The sequence below is a fragment of the Patiria miniata genome, unplaced genomic scaffold (genome assembly GCF_015706575.1).
Source record: "Patiria miniata isolate m_02_andy unplaced genomic scaffold, ASM1570657v1 HiC_scaffold_20, whole genome shotgun sequence".
NCBI lineage: Eukaryota > Metazoa > Echinodermata > Asteroidea > Valvatida > Asterinidae > Patiria > Patiria miniata.
In genome coordinates, this window is record NW_024037059.1 from 21,543,433 (window position 1) to 21,569,357 (window position 25,925).

General features: G+C 43.0%; 2 protein-coding genes across 6 annotated transcripts in view; both read left to right on the forward strand.

Moving 5' to 3' along the window:
* Positions 1–3,603: 3,603 nt before the first annotated feature.
* Positions 3,604–4,843, forward strand: LOC119727914 (beta-1,3-galactosyl-O-glycosyl-glycoprotein beta-1,6-N-acetylglucosaminyltransferase-like). Its single transcript, XM_038199993.1, has one exon. The coding sequence runs from the start codon at positions 3,604–3,606 to the stop codon at positions 4,795–4,797; it is 1,194 nt and encodes a 397-aa protein (XP_038055921.1). The 3' UTR covers positions 4,798–4,843.
* A 9,164-nt stretch (positions 4,844–14,007) lies between these two features.
* Positions 14,008–25,925, forward strand: part of LOC119728198 — a 64,440-nt gene continuing 52,522 nt past the window's right edge. For 2 of the 5 annotated variants that reach the window (XR_005271016.1, XM_038200327.1), the window contains exons 1-3: positions 14,044–14,187; positions 24,969–25,112; positions 25,311–25,375. Coding sequence is in view for 4 of the 5 variants with exons in the window: in XM_038200327.1 (XP_038056255.1) it covers positions 25,033–25,112; positions 25,311–25,375 (145 nt within the window). In the remaining variant the exon portion in view is untranslated. Of the gene's footprint in view, positions 14,188–24,522; positions 24,601–24,968; positions 25,113–25,310; positions 25,376–25,925 lie in introns of those variants that run through there. The other 3 variants (XM_038200325.1, XM_038200324.1, XM_038200326.1) reach the window with 3 other exon arrangements.

Below are 25,925 nucleotides of genomic sequence, written 5' to 3' on the forward strand. Positions count from 1 at the left end.
AATTGTCCCTGCCCCCCTCTAAAACTGATAAATCGAGAATGTGTTGAGAAATACAAACATTTTTTGGCAATTTTTTTTTTTTTGCCCCCCTCTAGAAAAAATCCTGGCGACGCCCATGGTGGCTGCAAGGTTTATTTTAAATAGCCACCTCTTGGACTCAAGAAACGACATACTAGATGGGCTACATGCAACAGACAAAGTTTATCATTTTGTTTAAAGTTTAACTTAAATCCCCTTTTTAAAATTCTCCCTGCTGTGTTTTTCATTGCTTATTTCATATTCATTTTGTTTACCGTGTGTTTGTATATAGGGTGAGTCAACAAAAGCGGAACCCAAACCTCAAAAATTATATTTCATATTTTAAAGAAATATGTAGCACCAAAAAATAATAATGATTGGAAAGCCAATTTCATAAGCTACTTTTAGAGGAAAAAAATACTGAATATGCTCAATAATGACCCTAAAACCTCTTTCGCCCAAATATACGATTTCAAGAACCGTCGTTACATTAGATGTCTTCAAACATCGCCAGCGATAAAACCTCAGTTTAAAAGTTTAAAAATATTCCACAAAGTCATTTTGAAGGCCTATCTTTTAAAGAGGGGGATTTTATCAATCATATTGTTTGCCTAACCAGTGTTGTTAATAAAGATATTATGTACCACGGCTGTTGACAGTCTGTTGTTGAAACAAGTATTCTGTGTCATTTTCTTTGTTGTTCCAAACAGGAAGAATGCACAATAAATTGGGTTTTTTTTTGTGGATAAAAGAGGTTTTAGGGTCAGTAGGTTTTAATGGTGATATTTTTAAAATGAATTGAGCAATTTCATTATTTTTGTCATCTCAAAGTAGCTTATGGAATTGGCATTCCAGTGCTAGGCCTACATATTTTTTAAACATGAAATATGTTTTGGGGGGTTTGGGTTCCGCTTTTTTTACTCATGGGTGGAGACCGCATTTTTTCCACGGGGGTGGGGGAGGTGTCGAGGGAGTGGTATCTAATAGACCCTGGCCCTGGCGAAGTCGGCCATGGTCAGACAAGGCGATTAATTATGCAACTAGGCTGCGTATAATAACATCGAGAAACTTACTGACCAATCAGCGGGTGCCATATACGCTCGATAATGCCAGCTCCTCGTGTGCGTAAACATCACGCTCACGATAAGTAGGCACGTACAGGTTCTTGTGTTACAAAAACTTGACATCGAAATAATTGTTATTGACCAATCAAAATCTTTGTCCAGATTTTGGGATGAAATGACGTCTCGCATGCTGAGATGTATCAGACACGTTCTGCCGGAGAGAGTTCGCTCGTCCCCCCGCCCTGCAAACAGGACGCTGGGATACTCTGATGAATTCACGCTCTGATTGGTTGAATTTTGCGTGACGAGTGACCTACGCGTCATCAAAGTCATGGCTCTGCAAGGTTTGAAACGGCCGTTAAGACTGATTCATTACTCTTTTATTCCAGTTTAGAGATGTTTTTTTTTCTCGTTGAAAAGCGTGATAATGTAGGAAATTCTGTAATATCTGTGTTGTAAATTTACAATTCCCGTCACTTGCTCAGGCTCCGTTTCTAATCACGCACGGTCGGACTGCATTATGCGACGCTCAAAATAATTGTGTCCACATGGTCCGCAATTGAAAATCACATCCAGTATGGAATGTGCGAAATTCTATGGGAAGTTTTCGGATAGCATGTGCGCACATTGTCTAACTGCGGTCTTGAACAGCTGCAGCCAGATGCTTTATACATAGGTCAAAGGCCACTTCCTTCACAAGATTCTGTGAAGCTCATCAGAGTATCCCAGCGTCCTGTTTGCAGGGCGGGGGTACGAGCGAACCGGAGAGAGCAGTAAATGGCCCCGTCAGGCGCGGATCCAGAGGGGGGGGGGGGGTTTGGGGGTCAACCCCCCCCCCCCCCCTCCAGCTCTGTGACACCCCAAAAAAAATTATACTGGTATAATGTCCGCCTGTTAAAAATACGGTACACCATTTCTGTAATCTAGCGTTAATAATCGCCGAATTTGAACAGCGCGCCCTATTGAAATATGGTACCCCCCCCCCCCCCCCCCCCCCCCCCCCAGTTTTTGATTTTACGGAGGCCAAGTGTCCAGAGAAAAAACCTGTGTACATTTTTAGATTTTTGTGCTGATGAAACCCCGCCCGCCCCCCCCCTGAGAAAATTCCTGGATCCGCCCCTGCCCGTGCTTCCTCGCGACGCCTGGGGGACGTGTGTAAAATACGACAGCACTCAACCAACTTCCCCCACCGCGCTCTGCTATAGTCCCCCTCCCCAACATCGCAGGTTCCGATTTCTAGATCATTTCGTATATGCTGCTGTTGACCGGGGTAAAAAAGTAACGGAATACTTCATCCCAACCTCGTCCCCAAGGTGTCGAGCAGTACGCGCCCAGACTACCCGCTCTCTTGGAAACGAGGTTGGAAATAAAGTAAGCATTGGGGACGAGGTTGACTTCATCCATTGGCACCACTAGTGCCAGTGTCATTTGAACATCCGACTCCTGTGAAAATCGGACTCCTTTCCTTATTATTCGCTCGTTCCCCCGCCCTGCAAACAGGACGCTGGTAAGGGCTGACGTCATTTGAGCTCTCATTGGATAGATTTGCGTGACCTGTGACGTAGAACGCGTCACACAAACTAGCTTCCGGTGCCCACCATGCGTAGCGCGCGCTAGCTGCATGCGAAGGTCAATCTGTACTTCCTTCACAAGATTCTGTGAAGCTAGCTCATCAGCCCTTACCAGCGCCCTGTTTGCAGGGCGGGGGGTACGAGCGAATCCTTATTATTGGTTAATCCCTCGCACGTGACCAGTCACTCTCCCGTTATACGCCGCATGCGCAATACTATACCAACCTAAATAATGGTGTCGGATACGCTACACCGCGGTGTCCACGTGCCGGTACCGGCCGTGGACAAAACGCGTTGCGCGGCACAATAATGATCTTAAAATGCATGAACTTGGATATTGATTGCCGATAGACAAAACCATAATATTATTTGATTCACCGTACACGAATAATACCCAATCAATTTTGATACAGTTGTGCAAACAATGGAATCTGGTTACAGAGCAGATGCAACATTTTGTGCAAAATCATAGAACAAATCAATGCATAAGTACGCTCATGTTAGCGTGTGAATGCATTTATGTTTCAAAAACTAAAGCAGACTCCGACTCAAGTTTGCTAGAGTCCAGAAACAGTTCGTTTCACGTCGTTTCTCAGTTTTTATATAGGCACATGACTGTTATACTAGCCTATAATGATAGACTAAAATGGGCCATGACAGACCAGAAAATGGCGGCACGGTCTTGTTTACCACAGCGAGCCATCATCTGGACTAAGTGCCTTTTTCTCCTCTTGATCCTACTGGTATTTGGCAGTCTACTACTTGTCCGATGGAAGGATTTTCTGGCGTTGCCCGTTATTAAATCCGTCCCTCCTTCATTTCGCCATGGTATTAAGGCGGGAATTATTAGCACCACAGTGACTGGAGGACGTACTGAAAACGGCAGTGTGCTCAGTGAACTACACACCCACGAAATATCAACAGATGTACATGAGCAAGGGCGTCTTAATATGTCGCACAATAATTCTTCTAATGTTGGCCTGTCATCGACTCTCCATCGAAAATGGAAAGCCGACTGCTCCGAGATTGTGAAAGGAAACGAGGCCGAGATCAAACGCGTGGTGAGAATACTAAGTCATCAGCGCATGATTATTAACCATAAGCCTAAGAAACCACTGATGCCGCTAGATATTGATGTCTTGAGGTGGACTCAAGATTGCACAACTTTTAGGCGTATCGGAGATTATCCACAGTATCCCTTGTCCGAGGAAGAGTCGGCTTTCCCTATAGCTTACATTATGGTGGTCCACAAGCAATCAGCACAGGTGGAACGCCTCTTGAGGGCGATCTATCAGCCTCAGAACATTTACTGCATCCACATCGACAATAAATCGCCCGAGGACTTTAAAGGCGCCGTCGCGGGTTTCGCCAGGTACTTCGAAAATGTCTTCGTGGCATCCAGGACTGTGTCGGTGCAATATGCAGGATTCACGCGCCTTTTGGCCGACATCAACTGTATGAAGGACCTGACGGGACCCACAGCGCTCGGTTACCCGTGGAAGTACGTGATCAACCTCAGTGGGCAGGACTTTCCTCTGAAGTCCAACTTGGAGATAGTGAGGAAACTCCAATCTTACGATGGCCACAACGATATTTGTGTAGATGAGCCTCCTTCGTATAAGCGAAAATGGACGGGCTATCACCACGTGGTAGAGGACGGGCACGTTGTGAGAACGCGACAGCGCAAAGAGCCGGCTCCTCATAACATGACGGTTTACGCCGGTTTGGCCTACTACATCGCCAGTCGCCGGTTTGTCGATTATGTCTTGAACAATCAGACGGCCAAGGATCTGCTGGAGTGGACCAAAGACACATACAGCCCGGACGAAAATTACTGGGCGACCCTCCAAGCAGCTAAAGGGACTCCGGGTGGACGCTGGCAGGCTCCAAATGGGACGGCTGTGCGCTTCATTCGCTGGTTTGGCCGCTATAAGGTGCCAGTATGCCGCGGACACACCATCAGGTCAATATGTGTATTCAGCATGGGGTATGTTCAGTATCTTGTGTCCCAGATACATCTCTTTGCTAATAAGTTTGACTACACATTTGATCCAGTGGCTTTGCAGTGTTTGGAAGAGCACATTGAGAACAATACTCGCCATACAATCACAAATCATGAGAGCACGGTCTCAACAACTACCTAAAACATTAATATCTGACATGACCGACGACCTGAACTCTAACTTTTCATGCTAGTCATAGTTGTTGTGGAGGTGCTATCCCACTTGATGACATCGGCATTATAATCCCACACGATGACAACACTTTACATACAAGATGTCACTTTCTATACAGCATAATGATGACGTTATGTAAGCAGGAAATCGACCAGAAGTTTAACCCTAGTTACGCCACTGCTTGAGATATCACGAGATGACGACGCCTTCAACAGGTCTAAGGGTGCACACCGGTAAATAGGCTTAAACCCATCCTAGAGAGTTCTGAGAGCCATAAGTTGGGGAATTGAAGAGATGTGGCAATGAACCTTTGGCCCGGACTTGGGGCTTCCAATTCTAAGCATTTTTGATGCAATTGGGCTCGAAAGTGGCGCTACTTTGCCATGTTGTGGAGGGATCCTTTTTCAAGATGGCTACTTCTCCGCTTTGGGGAAAATAGGGGTCGTCTTCTTTGGGTGAGAATATCTCGAAAAGTCAATGGTCAATACCCACCAAAAAAAGGAAAGAAAATGAAAGATGACATGTTGATCATCACTTTTCTGTGCAGCTTAAAACACCTGTGAGTGTTCTGAGTATTTTTTAAAAAAAATTGAAGTATGGTCACTTTAGCATGGTGCATTTTAATACAGGGGTGTTTCCCGATAGGGGGAAGCACTAATTAAAGCAGTGGACTAAGCTTGTTGTGGGTGGCATTGATTGGATTGGGTGGATGAACCTGTGGATTGGGTAGATGAACCTGTGGATTGGTTGGATGAACCTGTGGATTGGGTGGATGAACCTGTGGATTGGGTGGATGAACCTGTGGATTGGGTGGATGAACCTGTGGATTGGGTGGATGAACCTGTGGATTGGGTGGATGAACCTGTGGATTGGGTGGATGAACCTGTGGATTGGGTAGATGAACCTGTGGATTGGGTGGATGAACCTGTGGATAGGGTGGATGAACCTGTGGATTGGGTAGATGAACCTGTGGATTGGGTGGATGAACCTGTGGATTGGGTGGATCACGGATCCTACACACAAGGATTAACGACTCAGCCAAACTCAGGGATATAGATGGGCGATAACGGCCCGTACCATGAATACTTGTCAACAAAGGCCCAGACAGCTAATAAACCGCTTCACTGCACGCGGTGGCTTTCAAATTTGCAGGGCTCTGCGCTCGATCTGGAGTGTCATTTGCGAGTACCCTTTGGGATTTACATTTGAAAAACATCTGGTACACTGACTTGCTCAGAATGCTTGGCACATTTTAACTTTGATTTCTCCAGACCAAAGACACTGTTGCTAATCACATGATTCTGGGCAAGCTTCTTGCATAGTTACGTAAGAGACGCTCATCACCAATACACTGTTCACAGTGGGTGAGAATGGAACAAAGACACCAGACCATGCCGGAGCTGGGGGTTGCTAGCATAAGGCTCGCCCCGAATCACGTGATATAGAACAGTCTCTGTGGTCGGGACAATGCAAAGTTAAAACGTGCAAAGCATTGGATTAAGTCAGCGTTCCAGATTTTATTCAAATTTAACTCGCAAAGGGTTATTCTGTCAATCTAGCTAATTATATTTTTGAATATTCATGATCCTACATTTTTGGCCTATATTATTGAATTCTGATAATAACTACGGTACATTACCATGTTAACGCCGAGCACAATAAGTTTAGCTTTAAAATGAACTATGAAATGTCGCAGTTTTGTTTTGTCGGTTCGGGACCACATCTATCTAAAACTGTTTGACGAAAGCCTATAATTAAAAACGAGATTTTGGTAAATAGTGTTTTTCTCGAAAAAGCTGTCACATTTGACGTTTATTTCCCGGGTAAATTCTTCATCTATGACGACAAAAACTGCACAATGTCATTATCCTGAAGTATTTATTTGTAAACAATTTTGGAACAAGCATAAGGGCTGATTTTGCTTAAAGATTTTTGAATAAATCCGTTTTAGATGTCATGCGAAAAACCGACAAAATGGCACACCTGCATGGAACATTTGCGATTAACATGCCAACGGGTATTAAGTCCCGTGCACGCGCCCAACCAACCAACTAAGGTTAAGTCCGTTCAGTGCATTTTGTACTATAGCTCAGAACAGTCGTTCATCCTTGTGTTTAGGATCAACCTCGTCCCCAGTGCTCACTTTATTTCCAACCTCGTTTCAAATAGTAAGCCCTGGATAGGAAACTTTCTTGCCTGTATCCTGATTCGATACCGCAATTTGCTAGTAATGGATTTATATCTTGTGGTTGGTGTTGTTATTTCCAACGTGCATTACGTGTTTTCACGATCATTGTAATTATAACGCCCACGCATTCTCAAAACACTCCTTTCCTTTCCAGTTTGCTCATATTAATATGAAATGTGATACTGCATATTGGGAGGCCAGATTGTAACATTTTAACTTCCCAAAAATTAGTGTTTTCATAACCCACAGGGCGACGAATTGATGCTGTTTTTACCCAAGACACCGCATACAAAAACAAACGCTCATGTAACGCACATGCAGGCACCAGACTATTCCTCATTTGCATACGTGTTGAAAAATCTTGCACCGTGCAAATGATCCAATACCAGGGAGAGAGAGCAGGTAGAGGTGGGCGCGTACTGCTCGACACCCTGGGGACGAGGTTGGTGTAGGATAGGATCCGTGATTATAGACCGGTGGCTTTGGGTGGTTGACCGGTGGCTTTGGGTGGCTGACCAGTATAGAAAATACACCTCTAATTAGCAACAATTAGACAATGAATGTTCGGTCCCACGTAAACGAAGAAGCGGGATTCATTCTCCCTCTATTCCTTTTATAGGCCAACATGATCCCTATACTAAGGGAATAAATGTGTGCTCGAGAGGTTTTTATCACTCTGTTTAAGACCACTTAGAGTCTGGGTGCTGATAATTACCCGAGCCGGAGGCGAGGGTAATTATCAGCACCCAGACTCTAAGCGGTCTTAAACAGAGTGATAAATACCGATCGAGCACATATTTATTCCCATTCATAAATACCTTTTCGGTCAAAAATATCAAATAATTCGTTCAAAAAATCCCGATTTTGTTCAACAAGTTCACTTCATGCTTTTTGAAACATCCCTCTAGCAAAATAATGGAGTGTTCAGCTGGCGAGTAAGATGTAAACAACCCTTTTATGGAGATTGACGCGCGCGTAGCATGTTCTGCGCGATGTCGCGCAGAACGCACCTGGCGCGTTGCGTTTTGAATTTAGAACTAAGGGAATAAATGTGTGCTCGAGAGGTTTTTATCACTCTGTTTAATACCGCTTAGAGTCTGGGTGCTGATAATTACCCGAGCCGGAGGCGAGGGTAATTATCAGCACCCAGACTCTAAGCGGTATTAAACAGAGTGATAAATACCGGCCGAGCACATATTTATTCCCATTCATAAATACCTTATCCGTAAAAAAATATCAAATAATTCGTTCAAAAAATCCCGATTTTGTTCAACAAGTTCACTTCATGCTTTTTGAAACATCCCTCTTGCAAAATAATGGAGTGTTCTGCTGGCGAGTAAGATGTAAACAACCCTTTTATGGAGAGTGACGCGCGCGTAGCATGTTCTGCGCGATGTCACGCAGAACGCACCTGGGGCGTTGCGTTTTGAATTTAGAACTATACAATTCTGACTCGCATGTAGTGTTGCGCATGCCTACGTGAGGATTGTGAACGTTCAACCAATGAAACGGTAAGAGGCACTGGATTTTTAGGAGTCCACATTTTATTGTGACACTGGAAAAGTGTTTAAGACCAGCTAGCCATGTCTTTATCATCCGTTTAAGACCGGCCACGTGACGGGCTCTCGACCAATAGGAATAGCTAAACTGTCTGAGGTATTTATGAATATAAAATTCTGACTCGCTGGTAGTGTTGCGCATGCCTACGGGAGGATTGTGAACGTTCAACCAATGAAACGGTAAGAGGCACTGGATTTTTAGGAGTCCACATTTTATTGTGACACTGGAAAAGTGTTTAAGACCAGCTAGCCATGTCTTTATCATCCGTTTAATACCGGCCACGTGACGGGCTCTCGACCAATAGGAATAGCTAAACTGTCTGAGGTATTTATGAAGTATACAATAAATGCACATTACCAATGTACAGAGGATGTATTAACCAATCGAAATGTAGTATTGGTCAGTAGATGACTTAATCCACGCCCACTAACAGCGCTGGCCACTTTGATTTTGATATTCCAGCATGAGTGACTTATCAAAGATAAATTTTTTCTACAGCGCCCTATGAAACCACTGATGGATGAAACACTATGACGTAATTATTTACATCCGGGTTATTTTAAGCGAGATACGACCTTTTGACATTCTAAAACTAGCGTTTTGCGTCGTTCATGCCATTTTAGGAGATACGACCTTTTACTTGGCCAAGTTCGCGCAAGGACTATGGTTGACCAATGGTTAACTAACGCTTGCCCGAACTCTGTCTAGTCGACGGTGGTTGACTACGCTAGTCGACTATTTGGAACCAGCCTACTGGGGTTGGTTGCTTCGCTGGTAACCAATAGACGCGCGCATTCATAACGCTAGCAGAGAGCCAGGATCCAGAAGTTTTGCGATGACATTTTGACCAGCATTTGACTAGAGACGTTCGCACGTTGCTATTAGTGCGCAGGCGTAAGGTACGTCACAAATCAACCACTAGTCGACTAATGGTCCTTGCCCGAACTTGGCCCTTGTTGCACTGACGCGACGAAATTGGGCAACGGGGAAGGGCGCCCCTAGCGTTGGATAGGTAAACGCGTGTGAGGCTACGGAGAATCTTCGCTCGAACCCCCCCCCCCCCCCCCCCCCCGGCCCCCGCTGGGTGCACACCTGTAAATAGGCCTAAACCCATCCGCCGAGCTCATGAATAAAAGTTATACCCTCAAAATATTCTATATTAGAGAGTTCTGAGAGCCATAACATTGGGGAATTGAAGAGATTATGGCAATGACCCGGACTCGGGGCTTCCAATTCTGAGCATTTTGGATACAATTGGGCTCGAAAGTGGGAATTCTATGAGAATTCTTTTGCACTGTTGCACCCCGCTGCCTGCGAATTATTTTCTCCCAAGGTTGCAAACCAGTAAATAAACTTCCATAGACCCCAATGGTAAATACTCCCACTTCAGAAATTCGGGGAAAATACTCACAACTCTCCAAGGTGTTCGGGACACACATCAAAATCAATTAAAGTTTATTTCATCATCTTTCATTTTCTTTTCAATTTTCGGGGGGTCAACTGATGACTTTTAGGAGAAATTTCCATCCGAAGGTGATCACCCCTAAAAATAGTCCTGAAGCCCACCGCCATTTTGAAAAACGATGCCTACACTCCATGGCAAAATAGAGCGCATTAAGGGCCACATTTTCATCCAAATGGAACGGAACTAGGAGCTCACAGTCCTGTGCACGGCTTCCACCCATATTTTTTACAAACACTTAAAGGGAATATACATCATTTGCTTTTGCTGTAATTTTCAGAAATGGACGGAATTGGGGGGTTGGAAATATATAGCAAATATAGTTACACTGAGTTTTTTGAGGTTTTGGGTTCGAAAATGCTATAAAAACCAAGAAAAACAATCATTTTCCTTTAGTCTGGTTCCCTGACTCCATTTAAGAAGAAACAGAGCAGTTTACATACATTGGGGAATTGTAAGGTCAGGGAACCAGTCTAGCTGGCTTGTACCCGTTCATAGGTGTGTAATCGATTGCAAACAAGTGCGATGATCAACTGGGGCCAGTATTTGAAAAAAAGCCAGTTTTTTCCAACGCTGGTCGGCCGATCAGCGTTGGAAATTGATACAAAAATACCACTTTTCTTGAAAATGACAGTATACCAGGTGCCAGGATTTTACAGGATGCTTTACACTGTCATTCACTAACAGTCCAGCAAGGTATTTCAAAATGATTTGGTAGTTTTATTTTTTGATGTTTGCAAATGTTGTATTTTCCCTTTAAGTTCATGGCCCACAGCATGCTCAAATACTGAAGATTTTGAGGGCATGCAAATCGTGATTTGGCCGGCGTAGGCAATTTCGGACCGATTTATTACTGGTCTGCAACCCCAAACGCATACATGGTTGTTTAGCGCCCTCTACGATACTTTTATGATACGCACGCAGGTATATAATTATTTGTTTCCCCACGTTTTTGCGAGCAGTGCGACAGCTCAGTCGATAGAAGGCAGGATTTTGCACCGCGAGGTTGCGGATTCGATTATCGGTTTTGCACCCGAATTTTTTTCCTTTTCTTACATAACCTGAGGCTTTGGAGGATTTTTTTAAAGGAAAATAAAGTCCGAATTTCATAACGTTCAAATTCACTTTTTTTCTCTCATTTCATATTTTCTTCTTAGGATTTTATAAAAGTTAAGTCCAAAACGCCATAGCGTACACCCATATGCGGATGTTGGGAGAATCTAAACGTGAATCGGGTGCGTTCGTTTAGCTCACCAGGGTCGACACGGGTACAGGCAGACGTCAGCCACGACAGCCGGGCTAACTTATACGCTCAACCGCGGGTACGGTCTGGGTCTTAGTGGGTCTTAGTTTGACATTTTCTGCTTTTTAGTCAATTGTAAAACTCAAAAGGTTGGGCTGAAATTTTAGCCTCAAAAGTCGCAATGAACTCAATAAATGATTACAGACTTCAAATAACTGAAAGTCAACTCAAGTCCCTTTGAGATTTCCGCTGTTCAGCCGCCATATCTGTCCGTTTATAGGGAATAAACAACGCATGCGCGACGTACTTCCACCAGTGACTTTTGCTCGTACCCCCCGCCCTGCAAACAGGACGCTGGGATACTCTGATGAGCTTCACAGAATCATGTGAAGGTTAAGGAAGTGGCCTATAACCTATGTATAAAGCATCTGGCTGCAGCTGTTCAAGACCGCAGTTAGACAATGTAAGCAAATGCTATCCGAAAACTTCCCATAGAATTGCGAACATTCCATACCGGATGTGATTCTGTTTCATTGCGGACCATGTGGACAAAATTTTGAGCGTCGCATAATGCAATCCGACCGTTCATGATTCGAAACGGAGCCTGAGCGAGTGACGGGACTTGTAAATTTACAACACAGATAAGTTTTACAGAATTTCCTACATTATTACGATTTTCAACGAGAAAAAAACATCTCTAAACTGGAATAAAAGAGAAATGAATCAGTCTTAACGGCAGTTTCAAACCTTGCAGAGTCATGACCTTGATGACGCGCAGGTCGCTGGTCACGCAAAATCCAACCAATCAGAGCGTGAATTCATCAGAGTATCCCAGCGTCTTGTTTGCAGGGCGGGGGGGTACGAGCGAACCAGTGACTCTGCTCCACGAGCAGGGTCCGGTATCAACCTCGTCCCCAGTGCTTTTTCAGCGGAGTGTCCGATCTTAACGATAGAGCTATATCGGCGGCCGCGCCGGTGTGGCAGGTAATTCTGTCCCCCCTGGTAAATGTGTCCCCCCGACAGATCTACCGGGTCGTGACCACTGATCTCTATATAAAGACTGGATAGGGATATGCATACAACATTCACACAGTAGACTTTGCATATTGACCAATTCGCCCCCGGTCTCACGAAGATGGCCACGTATAACACGAACGTTCTACGCGTAAATACGCGCGCGTTGTAACAACAGTTGACGCGCATTTTGGTCACGTACACATATTATGATGTTCTAAAAGGGACACATTTCCGTAGTGATTATTATTTCAAAAACGCCGAAAAAGTGATTTGCGGCATTATAAAAGTAACCACTACGTTAGAAAAATTGTAGTAAACCTTGGTCAGTTGGTCAGTGGTGGTGGCCAAAATATAAGTCAAGTGAGCCGCGACGTTACAAAAGAAATCAAGCTGTCTATAAAGACGGCAACTTGTCCTTTGTAGATCACCAGCCGGTCTCACCAATATGGCGTCAAATTCGTACATTGTGCGGCTCTTTATTAGCTATCCAGTCTTTATATAGAGATCAGTGGTCGTGACCCGGTAAATCTGTCCGGGGGGACACTTTTACCTAGGTAAACCTGTCCCCCTCTGCACGACGTTAAATGTGTCCCCCCTGGTAAATGTGTCCCAGTGCAACGTCACAAGTCTAGCACCCAGACTGTATATTAGTGAAGTTATTAACTGTTTTTGCGCGGCGCCTTGCTAACTTCGGCAATGGTGCTTACGTCAAAGCGTGACAACTCCCGTTTGGATGACGACTTCGGGAGCGAACGATTTGCATGGTGGGCGTGCGCGCGAGTGTACCGCACCTACGGGCCGCGCCAGGGCCGCGGCCGGGGACGGGGACAACAGTGCACCAGCAGCAGGCCTGCGGCGCGGTGACCCGTGTCGCGTATAATTTTGCCAATTCTCCTCATTGAAGTCCGCCATGACAGTCACACGCGTATCGGCGGCTGATGCGCGTGCGCGCGCTAGCGATAGGTTGAGTATTACTACGCGTGCCTTCTTGCAGAAACATAGATCGGTTGATTAACATCTAAACGTTAATTTCATTTTGATAATTATTGATGAAGGGTGGAAAAATCTAAAAATGTACGTATACCTGTGCGCTGAATTTATTATAATAACATCAATATAACAACTTATGCGTGCAAAACCAGGGGGGACAGAATTAACTGGAGGGGACAGAATTACCTGGAGGGGGACAGAATTAACGGGACAGGGGGACACTTTTACCTAGGTAATTCTGTCCCCCCGGACACTTTTACCGGGGGACAGAATTACCGTCCACACCGGTCACGTATTTTTTTTTCTGCAGCACACATCGTATTTTAACCAATCACATTACGCACCCAACATGAATATTTATCACGCTGTGTGGATGGATGACACTGCGTTTTCCCTTCAATTTAACTTATCCCAACCAACAAAAATTATATGATGAAAAACGGACATGGGTTCGAACGATAGATCTTGCGATTCCACTATCCTCTAGGCCACTGTGGCAGCTCGACGAAAGCCGTTCTTTGAAATGCTTTTTATTAAATTTATGTATATTATATTTGCATGTCTGACAGTCTGAGTCGAGTTCATTAATCATTATGCGGAGATCAATGGTCGAGTTATAGCAATGGTGTGACGCCATTGTTATTTTTTTATGAATAAACATCATATAGCAATGGCGTGACGTCATTGTTATTTTTTTATGAATAAACATCGCTAGCTGAATAATCATGAGCCGTTGACGATGTGTGCTGCAAGTAGTAAAAACACCGTGCGCCGGTGAGCTGAGATGAGAAAGACGCGTCCCTGCACCGTGTCCGTGTCGCTGACTGACCGTTCTGTTGACCCACACGTACGCCGAGGTGAAATACATAAGTTGTTTTTAACTGTTATATGAAAAATGTAAGTATCTTTCCTTAGAACCAAGACCTATTTTTTTCCCAGATTTCAAGTTATAAAGGTCGTGAACGATGGTTGAACCATCGAGGTATACAGCGTCTCTGGTCCGTTTGTGTTCCTTCCTCTCCCTCCTCCATGGTCCGTTCATCACTATGCACGTAGCGCACGTGCGCATTTTAATGAGTGTTGGTGTCACGCCCCAACTATCGCATCGGTCCCAACTATAGTTGGGCCTGTCCCAACTATAGTTGGGCCTGTCCCAACTGTAGTTCCACAGTTGGGCTGGCCCAACTATAGTTGGGCCTGTCCCAACTATAGTTAGGACGGTCCCAACTGTAAGTTCCACTGTTGTGCTGGCCCATCTATAGTTGGGCCACTCCGATCTTTTTATTTTGCGGTGTCCCAACTATAGTTTACATTGATGTACAACTGTAAAACGTTCCCTACAGCTCTTATACACGTCTGACTTTACTGGGGACCACTGAAATTAGCTATTGATGGGGCGAATCTATAGTTGGGCCACCCCAATCTTTTTATTTTGCGGTCCCAACTATAGTGTACATTGTTGTACGATTATAAAACATTCCCTACAACTCTAATACACATCTGACTTTACTTGGGACCAATGAAATTATCTATGGGTGGGGACCATCTGTAGTTGGGCCACGGCAATATTTTTATTTGGCGGTCCCAACTATAGTTTACATTGATGTACGACGACTATAAAACATTCCCTACAACTCTGTTACATACTGTCCGACTTTACTTGGGACCTTTGACATTAGCTATGGGTGGGGCCCATCTATAGTTGGCCGGCCATGGCAATCTTTGAATTTTGCAAAATGTTGCTGGACAATCAACCCAGCAGCTGGACAACTCATCCAACTAGGCAGTACCACGTGACCGGTCAGCCTTGCGGCATGCATGCACGACGAATACACGGTGCCAGATCTATCAAGCATGAAGCATCCGGCGCAACTCCAGTCCTAACTATAGTTGGGCCGACCCAACTGCCGCACTATAGTTGGGACAGTCCCAACTATAGTTGGGACCGATGCGATAGTTGGGGCGTGACATTGGCATTGGTTGGCGAGTGCTGTGCAAACTAGTATATTGTTGATGTACCCTATTATTAAACGTCATGAACGTGGCACCGGCGCGATCCCCAACGTGGCGCACTTTGATTTTTCGCCTGTAGCGCTAGCTAGAGCAAAAGTTTTATTAGGCCCCCTAACTGAAATTTGAAAAACTGAAATTTCACAGAAAGTAAAAATACTCCTGTTCATAAATCGCGAGTTTATTTAGGCCCTACCCGTTACAAAGTTAAAAGAAAAATTTATTTTGGCGTGATTTTCCGATTTTATTTTCAAGTGCAAAGTGAACCATTTCACCTTGAAAATGCCCCGTAAAAATGAGAATTTTTTTTTTGACAAACATCTGGCTGGATATGTAACTAGGGTAATCCTTACTTTTAGGACCCCGTTCCTATATAGGACATGTAGGAAGGGAAAGACTCACCAAAACAGTTGACTAAATGACACTCAAAATTGACATTCTGATATTTCTTGGCACATCTGAACAATTGGCAATGACACCTTCTTGAATATCAGCAGGATTAATTTTGTGGAAAGAGGGCAGGGCTTTGATTTATGAGGGAAATTCAGGGGTAAAAGACGACGATGACAACCAGAAAACAGACTAAAAAACCAAGATGGCAAACCTGAAAGCTCAATGCGATGAAAGCTCGATGCTGATTGGCTGATAAAAAATAATCATCTTATTTATTTTTTTTAGCAGCCAACCAGCATCGGGCTTTCATTATGTAGGGATGGATGGCAAACCTGAAAGCTCAATGCGATGAAAGCTCGATGCTGATTAGCTGATAAAAAATAAACATCTTATTTATTTTTTTTAGCAGCCAATCAGCATCGGGCTTTCATTATGTAGGGCTTTCACTGTGTTGTGAGAACTACAACATGCACGTCTGACTGCGAAAAAAGGTAGAAAAGTCACATTTTCTTTGAAAGTGCTTTCAAAATTACAACTAACATGAGTTTATATGAAGAAAAGAGACTGCTTTAGCCTGCAAAAGTCACTTTGGTACTGGACAGTCATCTGCAAAAGTCATTTTTGAACAGAACTTGTAAAAATAGAGGTGTCCTAAAAGTAAGGATTACCGTAACTAGAGTTTTGTTTATCAGAATTTATCAAGTTTACAGAAATTCTTAATTAATTTGGAATTTTCCGAGATTTATTTAAGTGCGCCACGTTAGGGAACACTCCGCCAATTTGTGCCCATTTTTCGGACGCCACCGTTTTTGAATTTCAGATTAAATTTTATGAAACCGAAATTGTTCACAGAGGTTAAATAGCAAGCATTATAAGGTAAAAGTACCAGTATTTTACTGCATGAATTTGAGGTTTGTCAATAAAGAGGTTTGGCAACACTACACGAGGAAAGTTGGGTAAGCTTCCAAGTGCGCCACGTTAGGGAACACGACTATATGTAGGTGAGCTTAGTGGGGCACTGACGCGGAGCTAGCAAGACAGCCTCTTGAAGAGCCGGAAAGAGTACATGTATCCACAGACGCTACCTAAGCGGTTGTACCGGTGTAGCATGAATTTAGGTTTTATGAAATACGGACTCTTTGGTGGTATTGCGCATGCTCATGCATAGATAATTAGGAGAGGGACCGGTCACGTGAGAGGGTTTAACCAATAAAAGGGGAAAAGAGTCCGATTTTCATACAAGTCCGATTTTCATATGACAGGTATACAAAATCTGTGGAGAGTCACAGAACAAAATTGCAATTAAATGTAGGATTCGATTCAAAACAATAGAAGAAGACAATTTACATTTTTGGGACACAAAAAATAAAGTTCGAAAACATCGGTCATGCTTGAACTCAAACTCGAGCGAAAAAAATGCGAGACCAGTTCACTGCTAAATAAACACTTTGTTGCAAATCATTGTTGCAAATCACATTTGGGTCATTCCGTGTCAAATCAACACACTTTTGGACCCGACCCTCACAGATTGAAACAATATTTGGTGTGATGATTGGCCTATATGAGAAACCCCCAGAACTGAATTTTTTTGTAAATTGACTCGTTAGTTTTTGAGATACGGGTCAACGAACTTTTGACTAATTAGCATGACCTCCGAACTTTAAATACTTGTATCTCAAAAACTATAGCGCCTACAAAGCCAAGTTGTACATCATATTAAAGTTCTTTGAATGGCCTCCATTTCATAAAATAAAACCAAAATCGTAGCATGAAGTGCAGAGAAAATGCGTAACAAAATGACCTTTGACCTCGAATTACGAAAAACAATATGCTTCAAATTTTGTAATTTTTTTTCAAATGTTAGTTTATGATGTCAGCAACAATCTTTAAAAAAAATTGGGATGGGCGCTCTTAAAGTTTTTAAGTTATGATTTTTTGAAGAAAGCCTGTCCATGAAAAAGTATGCATAATATTAAATGTAGGCCTACATGTACATTTGTACATGTACATGTATATGTATACATTGTACTTGTACTGTGTACATGTGCACATTTTACCTGTGCATCATGTTTGCCCTTTACAACCGCATAGTCTCAACTCATATCCAAGTCAGGTGTGTTTACAAACACAAATGCCCCGCAACCGTGACTGTTCCCATGACATAACACCACTCTTTTAACATCAACTTTCACGTACGTACCTTGGTCACATGGAACGTTCATTGACAGCATTAGTGTCTTCTGTAGGTTTTATATGAATTAATCCCTAATCCCTATGATCTCAGAATAAATACAAGATTTTTATTGTTTTAGCCACTGTGACCTTGACCCTTGACCTTTGGACCCCAATGCGATAGGCCTATTTGGATTACCAAGAACGATCCACAAACCAAATTTGAAGTTCACATGTAAAGTATTTCTCAAGTTATCGCACTAACAAAATTTCTTTTGTTTTAGTCACTGGGACCTTGACCCTTGACCTTTCGGCCCCAAATGCAAAAGGGTTCTTAGGATTACCAAGAACAATACACAAACCAAATTTGAAATTCATATGTTAAGTATTTCTCAAGTTATCGCGCTGACAAGATTTGTCCGGACTCACACACACACCCACTCACGTTTGTTTTACATACGCTATGTGGACATTCCTTTGTTTTCGTGTAGTTAAGAAAACTCGGTACAAAAAAATAACTTTACTTAAACTGTGAATTTCTTTTAACCCAATTTTTTTCTATGATTCCCTATAGTGTTTCTCTTCATTCTGCTACAGATAAACCTAACCCAAAAATGCCTTTATACCTGTTTTTCAGAAAGGGCAAAACGTTATGTGGACACGGCTTACTAGTCCACATAATGTTAACACAACCTGCATTATGTGGACATCTTTTGTTCACAAGTCCACATAGGGAATGTAAGACAAACTCACCCCCCCCCACACACACCCCCCCCCCCCCCCCCCCACACACACACACACCCACCCACCCACCCACCCACGGAAGGACAAGGCGGTAACAGTATGCCCCTTCGGCTTCGCTGCGGGACATAAAAATATGTTATACCGGTCTACGTTCAAGGGCGGATCCAGGGGGGGGGCCAAAGGGGGCCATGGCCCCCCCCCCCAAAAAAACGTGACATCGCAATAAAGGCCGGCAATGAGTACACCACCATCTTTTCCTCAAAAAAAAACATTGGTTAAAGTGGTCAGAAATTGCCTCAGATCGCACCACAGAGCATCTAGAATCCAAAATTTTTTCGGGGCCCTTAAACGGGCCCCGAACCCCACGCCGTAATTTTTTTGACCCACTTTTTGGGGGGACCAAATTTTTTTTTGGCCCCCCAAAAAAATTGTGTTATGGATCCGCCCTTGTCTACGTTACTTTCATTTTTCGCTCAACCAAAGTCTGTGTTGCAGTGTTCATCTCCTCGGCGGAGATCTTGTATACCCGTCCTGTTTCAGTGAAACGGTTCCACTGCTGTTAGTACATCCTTGCCATGAATTACAAGTGTGTCTGGTCGATAGGGGAACTTGAAAGATGGAGATGGCCCATGGGGATGAAGGAAACTCAGTTCCACTTCTTGGGATGCTGGAAGGATCTCCTGAACACATGCTAGCCACCAGTAACAGTCATACATCACTGTAACATACATGTACCCCTTGATATCTGCAAAATCAATACATGCAGTTTGTCCATGGACTTGGAGACAAACTGGTTCCTCCCTTGAGTCTGAGGAGGAGGAAAAATCAAGCACCTTAATATTGTCTTTAGACATCGGACAAAAACAGTGCAGCTTTTGTGTTCCTGGAATGGTACGTGCAATTTGGAATCTTTGCCTGAGAATATCCGCTTCATTCTTCATCTCTCGCCGAGGAGATGAACACTGCAACACAGACTTTGGTTGAGCGAAAAATGAAAGTAGACCGGTATAACATATTTTTTATAAGTAATTTTGTTCTGCCCTTAATATATATGAGTTGAGACTATGCGGTTGTAAAGGGCAAACATGATGCACAGGTAAAATGTGCACATGTACATGTACACAGTACAAGTGTACATGTACATGTTTACTTGTACATGTACATCTATATATATAAGAGAGAGTTTAACTCGGCCTCCGAGACGATGTTTGCTCATAAAAGGATCCCAGACCGCGGGCTCCCGCGGCACCAAAATCGCTCCACGTCCGTGGAAAAATGCGGAGGGTGTCTTCCGCCGGGTCGGACACGTCGGGTCGTCCTGATTTTCCCGTACGGACCGGCGATCCTTTTCGTCTATTTTTCGTGACTGCATTTTGCGCAGGAATTTTCCGTCGTGTGCGCTTTCACGTTGACTGCCTGGCCGCCCCCTGTTCTGGCTTTTTCTGCGTGTCTAGACTCAGCGAGGTCAGCGTAGGGGTTGCGTTTACGTGTTCTACTCAGCCGTTCTGCAAAAGCGTTCACCAAATTGTGGATGGGGTGACCTTGGTAAAATATTTTTTCTCCATGGTGCGTGGCCACCAAGTGCTCCTATTCTTTCATATGCTTCGCTTGCCACCCCTGCGCCGAGTGCAACGAATACTCAGAAGGACTACACATTAAGTATGCCTTGCGCGGTCTGACCAATCGAAAGTCTACACTGCGTAGTATTTCCGGGCTATGCAAAACTGTCGATGGCAACGCGTACTGCAGCCTGCTCCACACCCTGGAAACGAGGTTGGGTCTACGGTGCTCGCTATTTGCATGATTTGAAGCACAAGCATGTGAGTGACGTGTATAGTGCTCTGTTGCTTCCATCGTGTGTTAATACAGCTCCATGCTTCCACCAAGGCTGAGCGTTGTGAGTTCGCTGCCCGCCACATGTGTTGCGTTATAATTTCGAGGGCCTGTCTGGGATCAACGAAGGATCGATGCATTGCTTCAAACATCGCGATCTTAAACGCAGTCACACAAAAAATCAACGAAAATGTGTCCGATCCGGCGGAAGACACCCTCCACATTTTTCCACGGACGTGGAGCGATTTTGGCGTCGCGAAAGACCGCGGTCTCAGATCGTTTCAGGAGCAAACATTTCTCGGAGGCCGAGTAAAATTTGCTCTTATATAGATGGTTGACCCAAGTTGAATAACAGTTGACTCGACAAGTTCCTCGCAGACAGTCTCGCAAATTGTAAGACGTTCAAGTTTACGTTTGTTGAAGAGTCCAATATACTGAAACTTAATTATGACCTTCTTAATCAGCCTTCGCCTGTGTACTACGGCAAGCCTTTCAAGTACGTTTTCTCACAAATGCCACTGCCTCACAAAATGCCAATTTAACAGACCAACGGGAACATTTACAGACTGTTGCCATGGTACATAATTATCATGGGCGTCAATCGGTGGGGGACGGGGAACCCCTCCACCCCCCCCCCCCCCCACCCCCCCATTTTAAAGCGGTGGAGACTTTTTGGGTCCCCTCCCCCCCCCACTTTTCTTCCCCAAATAAAAATTGTAGCTACTACATGTATAATGATTCTATTACTCAGAATAGCTGATTCAATGACACCAAACTCGAAAATGATGTTTAAAAGATGATCTTTTGCTAAAAAAAATTGTTTTAGTGGTCAGAAATTGCCTCAGATCGCACCACAGAAATTGCTTTTCTATAACTGCATGTCTTCTCAACTAAATCCCCCAATTACATTCATCTCCCCACATTTTCATCCCCAACTCTACGCCTTACCCAATCTATGATCGGGTAAATCAACGAGGTATCGATGCATTGCTTCAAATATTGTGATCTTTGAACTATGTTGGGTTGGAATAACGAAGAGTGCATAAATAATAATATTGGCGGTTGTTGGCTGTTTGGCCTTGCTTATATTATGGTTGAACCATGCCAACTTGAATAAAATAGTTAAATCGACTTTTTCCTCGCAGGTCTCGCAAATTGTAAGAAGTTCAAGTTTACGTTTGTTGAAGAGTCCAATACTGTACCTTCATAATGACCTTCCTCCATGATTCAGACTATGTAATTTTATGGTAACACACTCAACATTTCTATTGCAAATGCCACCTTCACGTTTTATTCCATTATGATTTATTGTCAAAACAGTACAATCAGCCTTCGCCTGTGTACTATACGGTAAGTCTTTCAACTCAGTTTTCCCACATTAACAAACGCGACTGCCTCACAAAATGCAACAGACCAACGGGAAAATTTACAGACAGTTATACATGCCATGGTACATAATTATCATGGGCGCGGCGTCAATCGGGGGGACGGGGGACCCCCACCCCAACATTTAAAAGCGGGCACTGAATATCGTTTGGTTCCCTACCCCCACTTTTTCTTCCCCGAATAAAAATTGTAGCCTACTATAATATTCTTTTGCTCAGAATAGCTGATTCAATGACTCCAAACTCGAAAATGATGTTTAAAAGATGATCTTTTGTTTTACTATATCATACGTGGTCAGAAATTGCCTCAGATCGCGTCACCGTAAATTGCTTTTCTATAGCTACATGTCTTCTCAACTAAATCCCCCATTTACATTTAACTCCCCACACTTTCAACCCCAACACAAATACGCCCTACCCGATCTATGATCGGGTAAATCAGCTTGTTTAATATAAATGCATACTTTTTCATGGACAGGCTTTCTTCAAAAAATCATAACTTAATCCCAATTTTTTCTTAAGATTGTTGCTGACATCATAAACTAACATTTGAAAAAAAAATACAAAATTTGAAGCATATTGTTTTTCGTAATTCGAGGTCAAAGGTCATTTTGTTACGCATTTTCTCTGCACTTCATGCTACGATTTTGGTTTTAATTTATGAAATGGAGGCCATTCAAAGAACTTTAATATGATGTACAACTTGGCTTTGTAGGCACTATAGTTTTTGAGATACAAGTATTTAAAGTTCGGAGGTCATGCTAATTAGTCAAAAGTTCGTTGACCCGTATCTCAAAAAACTAACGAATCAATTTACAAAAAAAATCAGTTCTGGGGGTTTCTCATATAGGCCAATCATCACACCAAATATTGTTTCAATCTGTGAGGGTCGGGTCCAAAAGCGTGTTGATTTGACACGGAATGACCCATTTTGTTCTGCACTTTGGTAGCTCAATTGGTTTTAGACGTTCGACTTCCATGCCGAAGGTCCTTCGATCGAATCTGCACTCTGCAAATTTATTGTTCTCTTTTTTTTTCTTTTAATACTTTCCTTGTATTTTGTTTTTGATGAAATCCTAGAAGTACATTTCATGTTTTCCTAAGTTATCTGTGGCTTTAGAGGATATTTTTAAAAGGGAAATAGTCTGGTTCCAAGAGCCAAACATTCTGACGTTGCATATTGTCAGGCAAGGGAGCCAGATGGTCGACTGCTGTAACGATAGCCATGGCACTGCATTTTTAATTATAGCTCCATGCTCAAACTCGACCAGCCAGGCAGAGGTTAATATTAATCTTTGCATGAAGTCTGTTTGTTGGAGACATAAAATTATATAAGCATTTTCCCCCAAAATGGGAATGTTTCTTTGTCCAAATATATAGGATGTAGCCCAGGTTGAATGTTGTCATGGATATCACAAATTTAACATGGATCAGGGAAGGGGGGGGGGATTTTTGAGTCGGGTGGGGTTAGCAAGTCAGGTCGGTTAACCGAAACACGGTGTGATAAATATTGCCGAGTTACTGTGACAGGTAGGATCAATTTCAACCCACCACACGAATGTGAATGTAGTTTGCCAGCTATCAAGCACAGTCTACAACATGTACCGGTAGGCACACCAGTAGGTAACCTGATGAGTCTTGACCGTACCTTACGGTATGATTCTTCGCTGAGAGACGACGATATTCACGCGAAGCGGGTAAGTTCAGGCACAAAAGGCAGACACAGTTGCCCAAGCCAGATATTCGGGTGTTTTTTTCGGGTTGGTTCGGTGGTGCAGTTTAGGGTCGATTCGGGTCAGTTTTTGCCTGAAATTTTTGCCGGGTTGAGTTGGGTCAGATTTGGGGAGTTCAGATCAGTTTTGGTTCTAGATTTGTTTTATATTTCGGGTCTGTTTGTTCTAGTCAACCCGACTTGGTGGCGCACAACATTACTTCATGCATCCACCAGACGTACATGTATACATGTACCGGTGGGTAAATGGTCAGTGACCAAAAAAGGAAAGAATGTTGCATCCTTCCTTCCTGTCGCCTTCCTTCCTTAAAGTGCGCACGTGCAGCCTCATGTATGAGGATAAATGCACTGTGTGTTGCGCATGGGTCTAAGCAAGAAGTGCAGACGCCATCTTTCTCATACCGGTACATGTACCAGCTCAGTGAAGATCAGTCATTGCATAAATGTTGAGAAGACATGAATCTGGGACTGGGAAACATTTCCAATTTTGTTAAGAAATTTATGTGCTTTGAAAATATTCTCGACTCTCCATAGACATCGTGTACAAAGTGGCATCTGGTATTCTTTCCAAAATGAATCTGGGAAAAATAACCATTTCTTGGCGTGACATTTTCAAAAAAAGCTCAAGTAGTTTGTGGATCACAAAATGGCATGTTTATGTATTTCTGGCCTTTAATACACAGGATATTAAGTCTTGAAAACCAGATTCCCAGCATTTTCAGTGCCTGATTAATTAAAAAAAAAAATACCCCACCCCTTTTCCCTTTCAGTCACTCCCTCCCCCAAGTTAAGCACCCCTTGCATGCAGTGAATGAGTCCTTTTTTATGCAAATGTGTGTCCAATGAGCCAATGAAAAGCAGGGATGGTGGTGTGAGTGAGAGATGAATAGCCAGTTGCCTATTGGCTGGTTATGCTCAGTTCTGGGCTTGTGGTCGCCAGAAGTTCATATATGTATATACCAATATGTAGGTGCAGGTGTAGTAATAACCATTGCAACCACTTTGCGACAACTACCGGTATTTTGGAAGTTGAAGAGAGAGGTAGCCAGTATTTCAAGTGAAGAGTATTTGGAAAGAATGTAGTATCCTGATGTCACTTCTTGGGTTGTGTATAATCTAGTTGAGTGCATTTTCAACTTTAATAGTTTCTAACTAAATTGGAAATGTTGATCAGTCCCAGATTCATGACTTTTCAACATTTTTGCAATGACTGACCTTCATTGGGACATGATGGAAAAAAGTGGCGTCAGGATGCAACATTCTTTCTGAGTATTTCCTTTTTTTCAGAACTTTTATGAAATGGAAAATTTGAGCAAAACCACAATAGTCCAGCTGTTTTGCATTTCATTCAGATTAAGTTTACAGCACTCCGATTTTTGATTAGATGTTGTTTTTGTTTATCTACCCAGACCAAGCCCAAAATTAGAGAAACATTTTTGGATTAGGAAGGAGACCAACATCAAATCTCAAAAGATGGACCCCTTGAATGTCTTGACTGGCAATTACACCTTGAAGTCGAAGACACCATGCGATCTGTCCTCCTGCACAAAACAGTAAGTACCTCTCTGCAGTCTGTCCTTGAAATTGTGGCTTCATCATACTTTGTATCATAAAAGATCATGATTAGACATCGTACAGTACATGTGCTGCCAGGCTGGTCATTAGTCTGCTCGGGACATTAGATATTGCGCTAATTAAAAATTAATACAAAATAAACTAATTACTCACAACGTTTTTTTTTTTGTTTTCAGGGAAGTTCTTGAGTATTTTGAGAATTCCTACAGCTTAAATGAGAGTCTGTTTACGTCTGTGGCTGGTAAGTATGAATAAACTTGGCTAATAGCCATGAAATGAAGTTGGCTCTAAAAATATTTTGTAGAAGGGGTCATTCTTTAGTAAAGTGTCTACTTTTGGCCTTTTGAAAATTGTGAAAAAAAGTTGTTCAAATGTTGAATTTTTTTCATGAGATGTAATCATTATGTTGCACATCAACTATCATTAGCGCACAGCGCACTTTAGAGGAGTTTGAACCATTTTATCAATATTAAATTTTCAGTGCTGTAGCATAGGAAAAAAGGCAAAAGTCATATTCGTCACACCTTTTGTGATGGAATTGACAATATTTGAATGAAAGTGAAGCCGAGTTAATTCAATTGAGAGCTTTTGAAGTATGAACATAGAATAAGAACCAGTCAGTACAGGGGCTTTTGACATGATAAGCCCAATCCATTATCATCCTTATTTTATTACGTTATCAACTAAACAAAATGTCACAAAATCATCTCCGTGGAGCTGGCTGTGACGGAGATGACAAAATTTAAAATCAGACTCGTGTAGCGCCATCTGCAGTTTGTTTGAAGCACGAA

Coding starts and splice junctions, on each gene's coding strand:
- LOC119727914 (XM_038199993.1), top strand. CDS start 3,604: ATGTCGCACAATAATTCTTCTAATGTTGGCCTGTCATCGACTCTCCAT.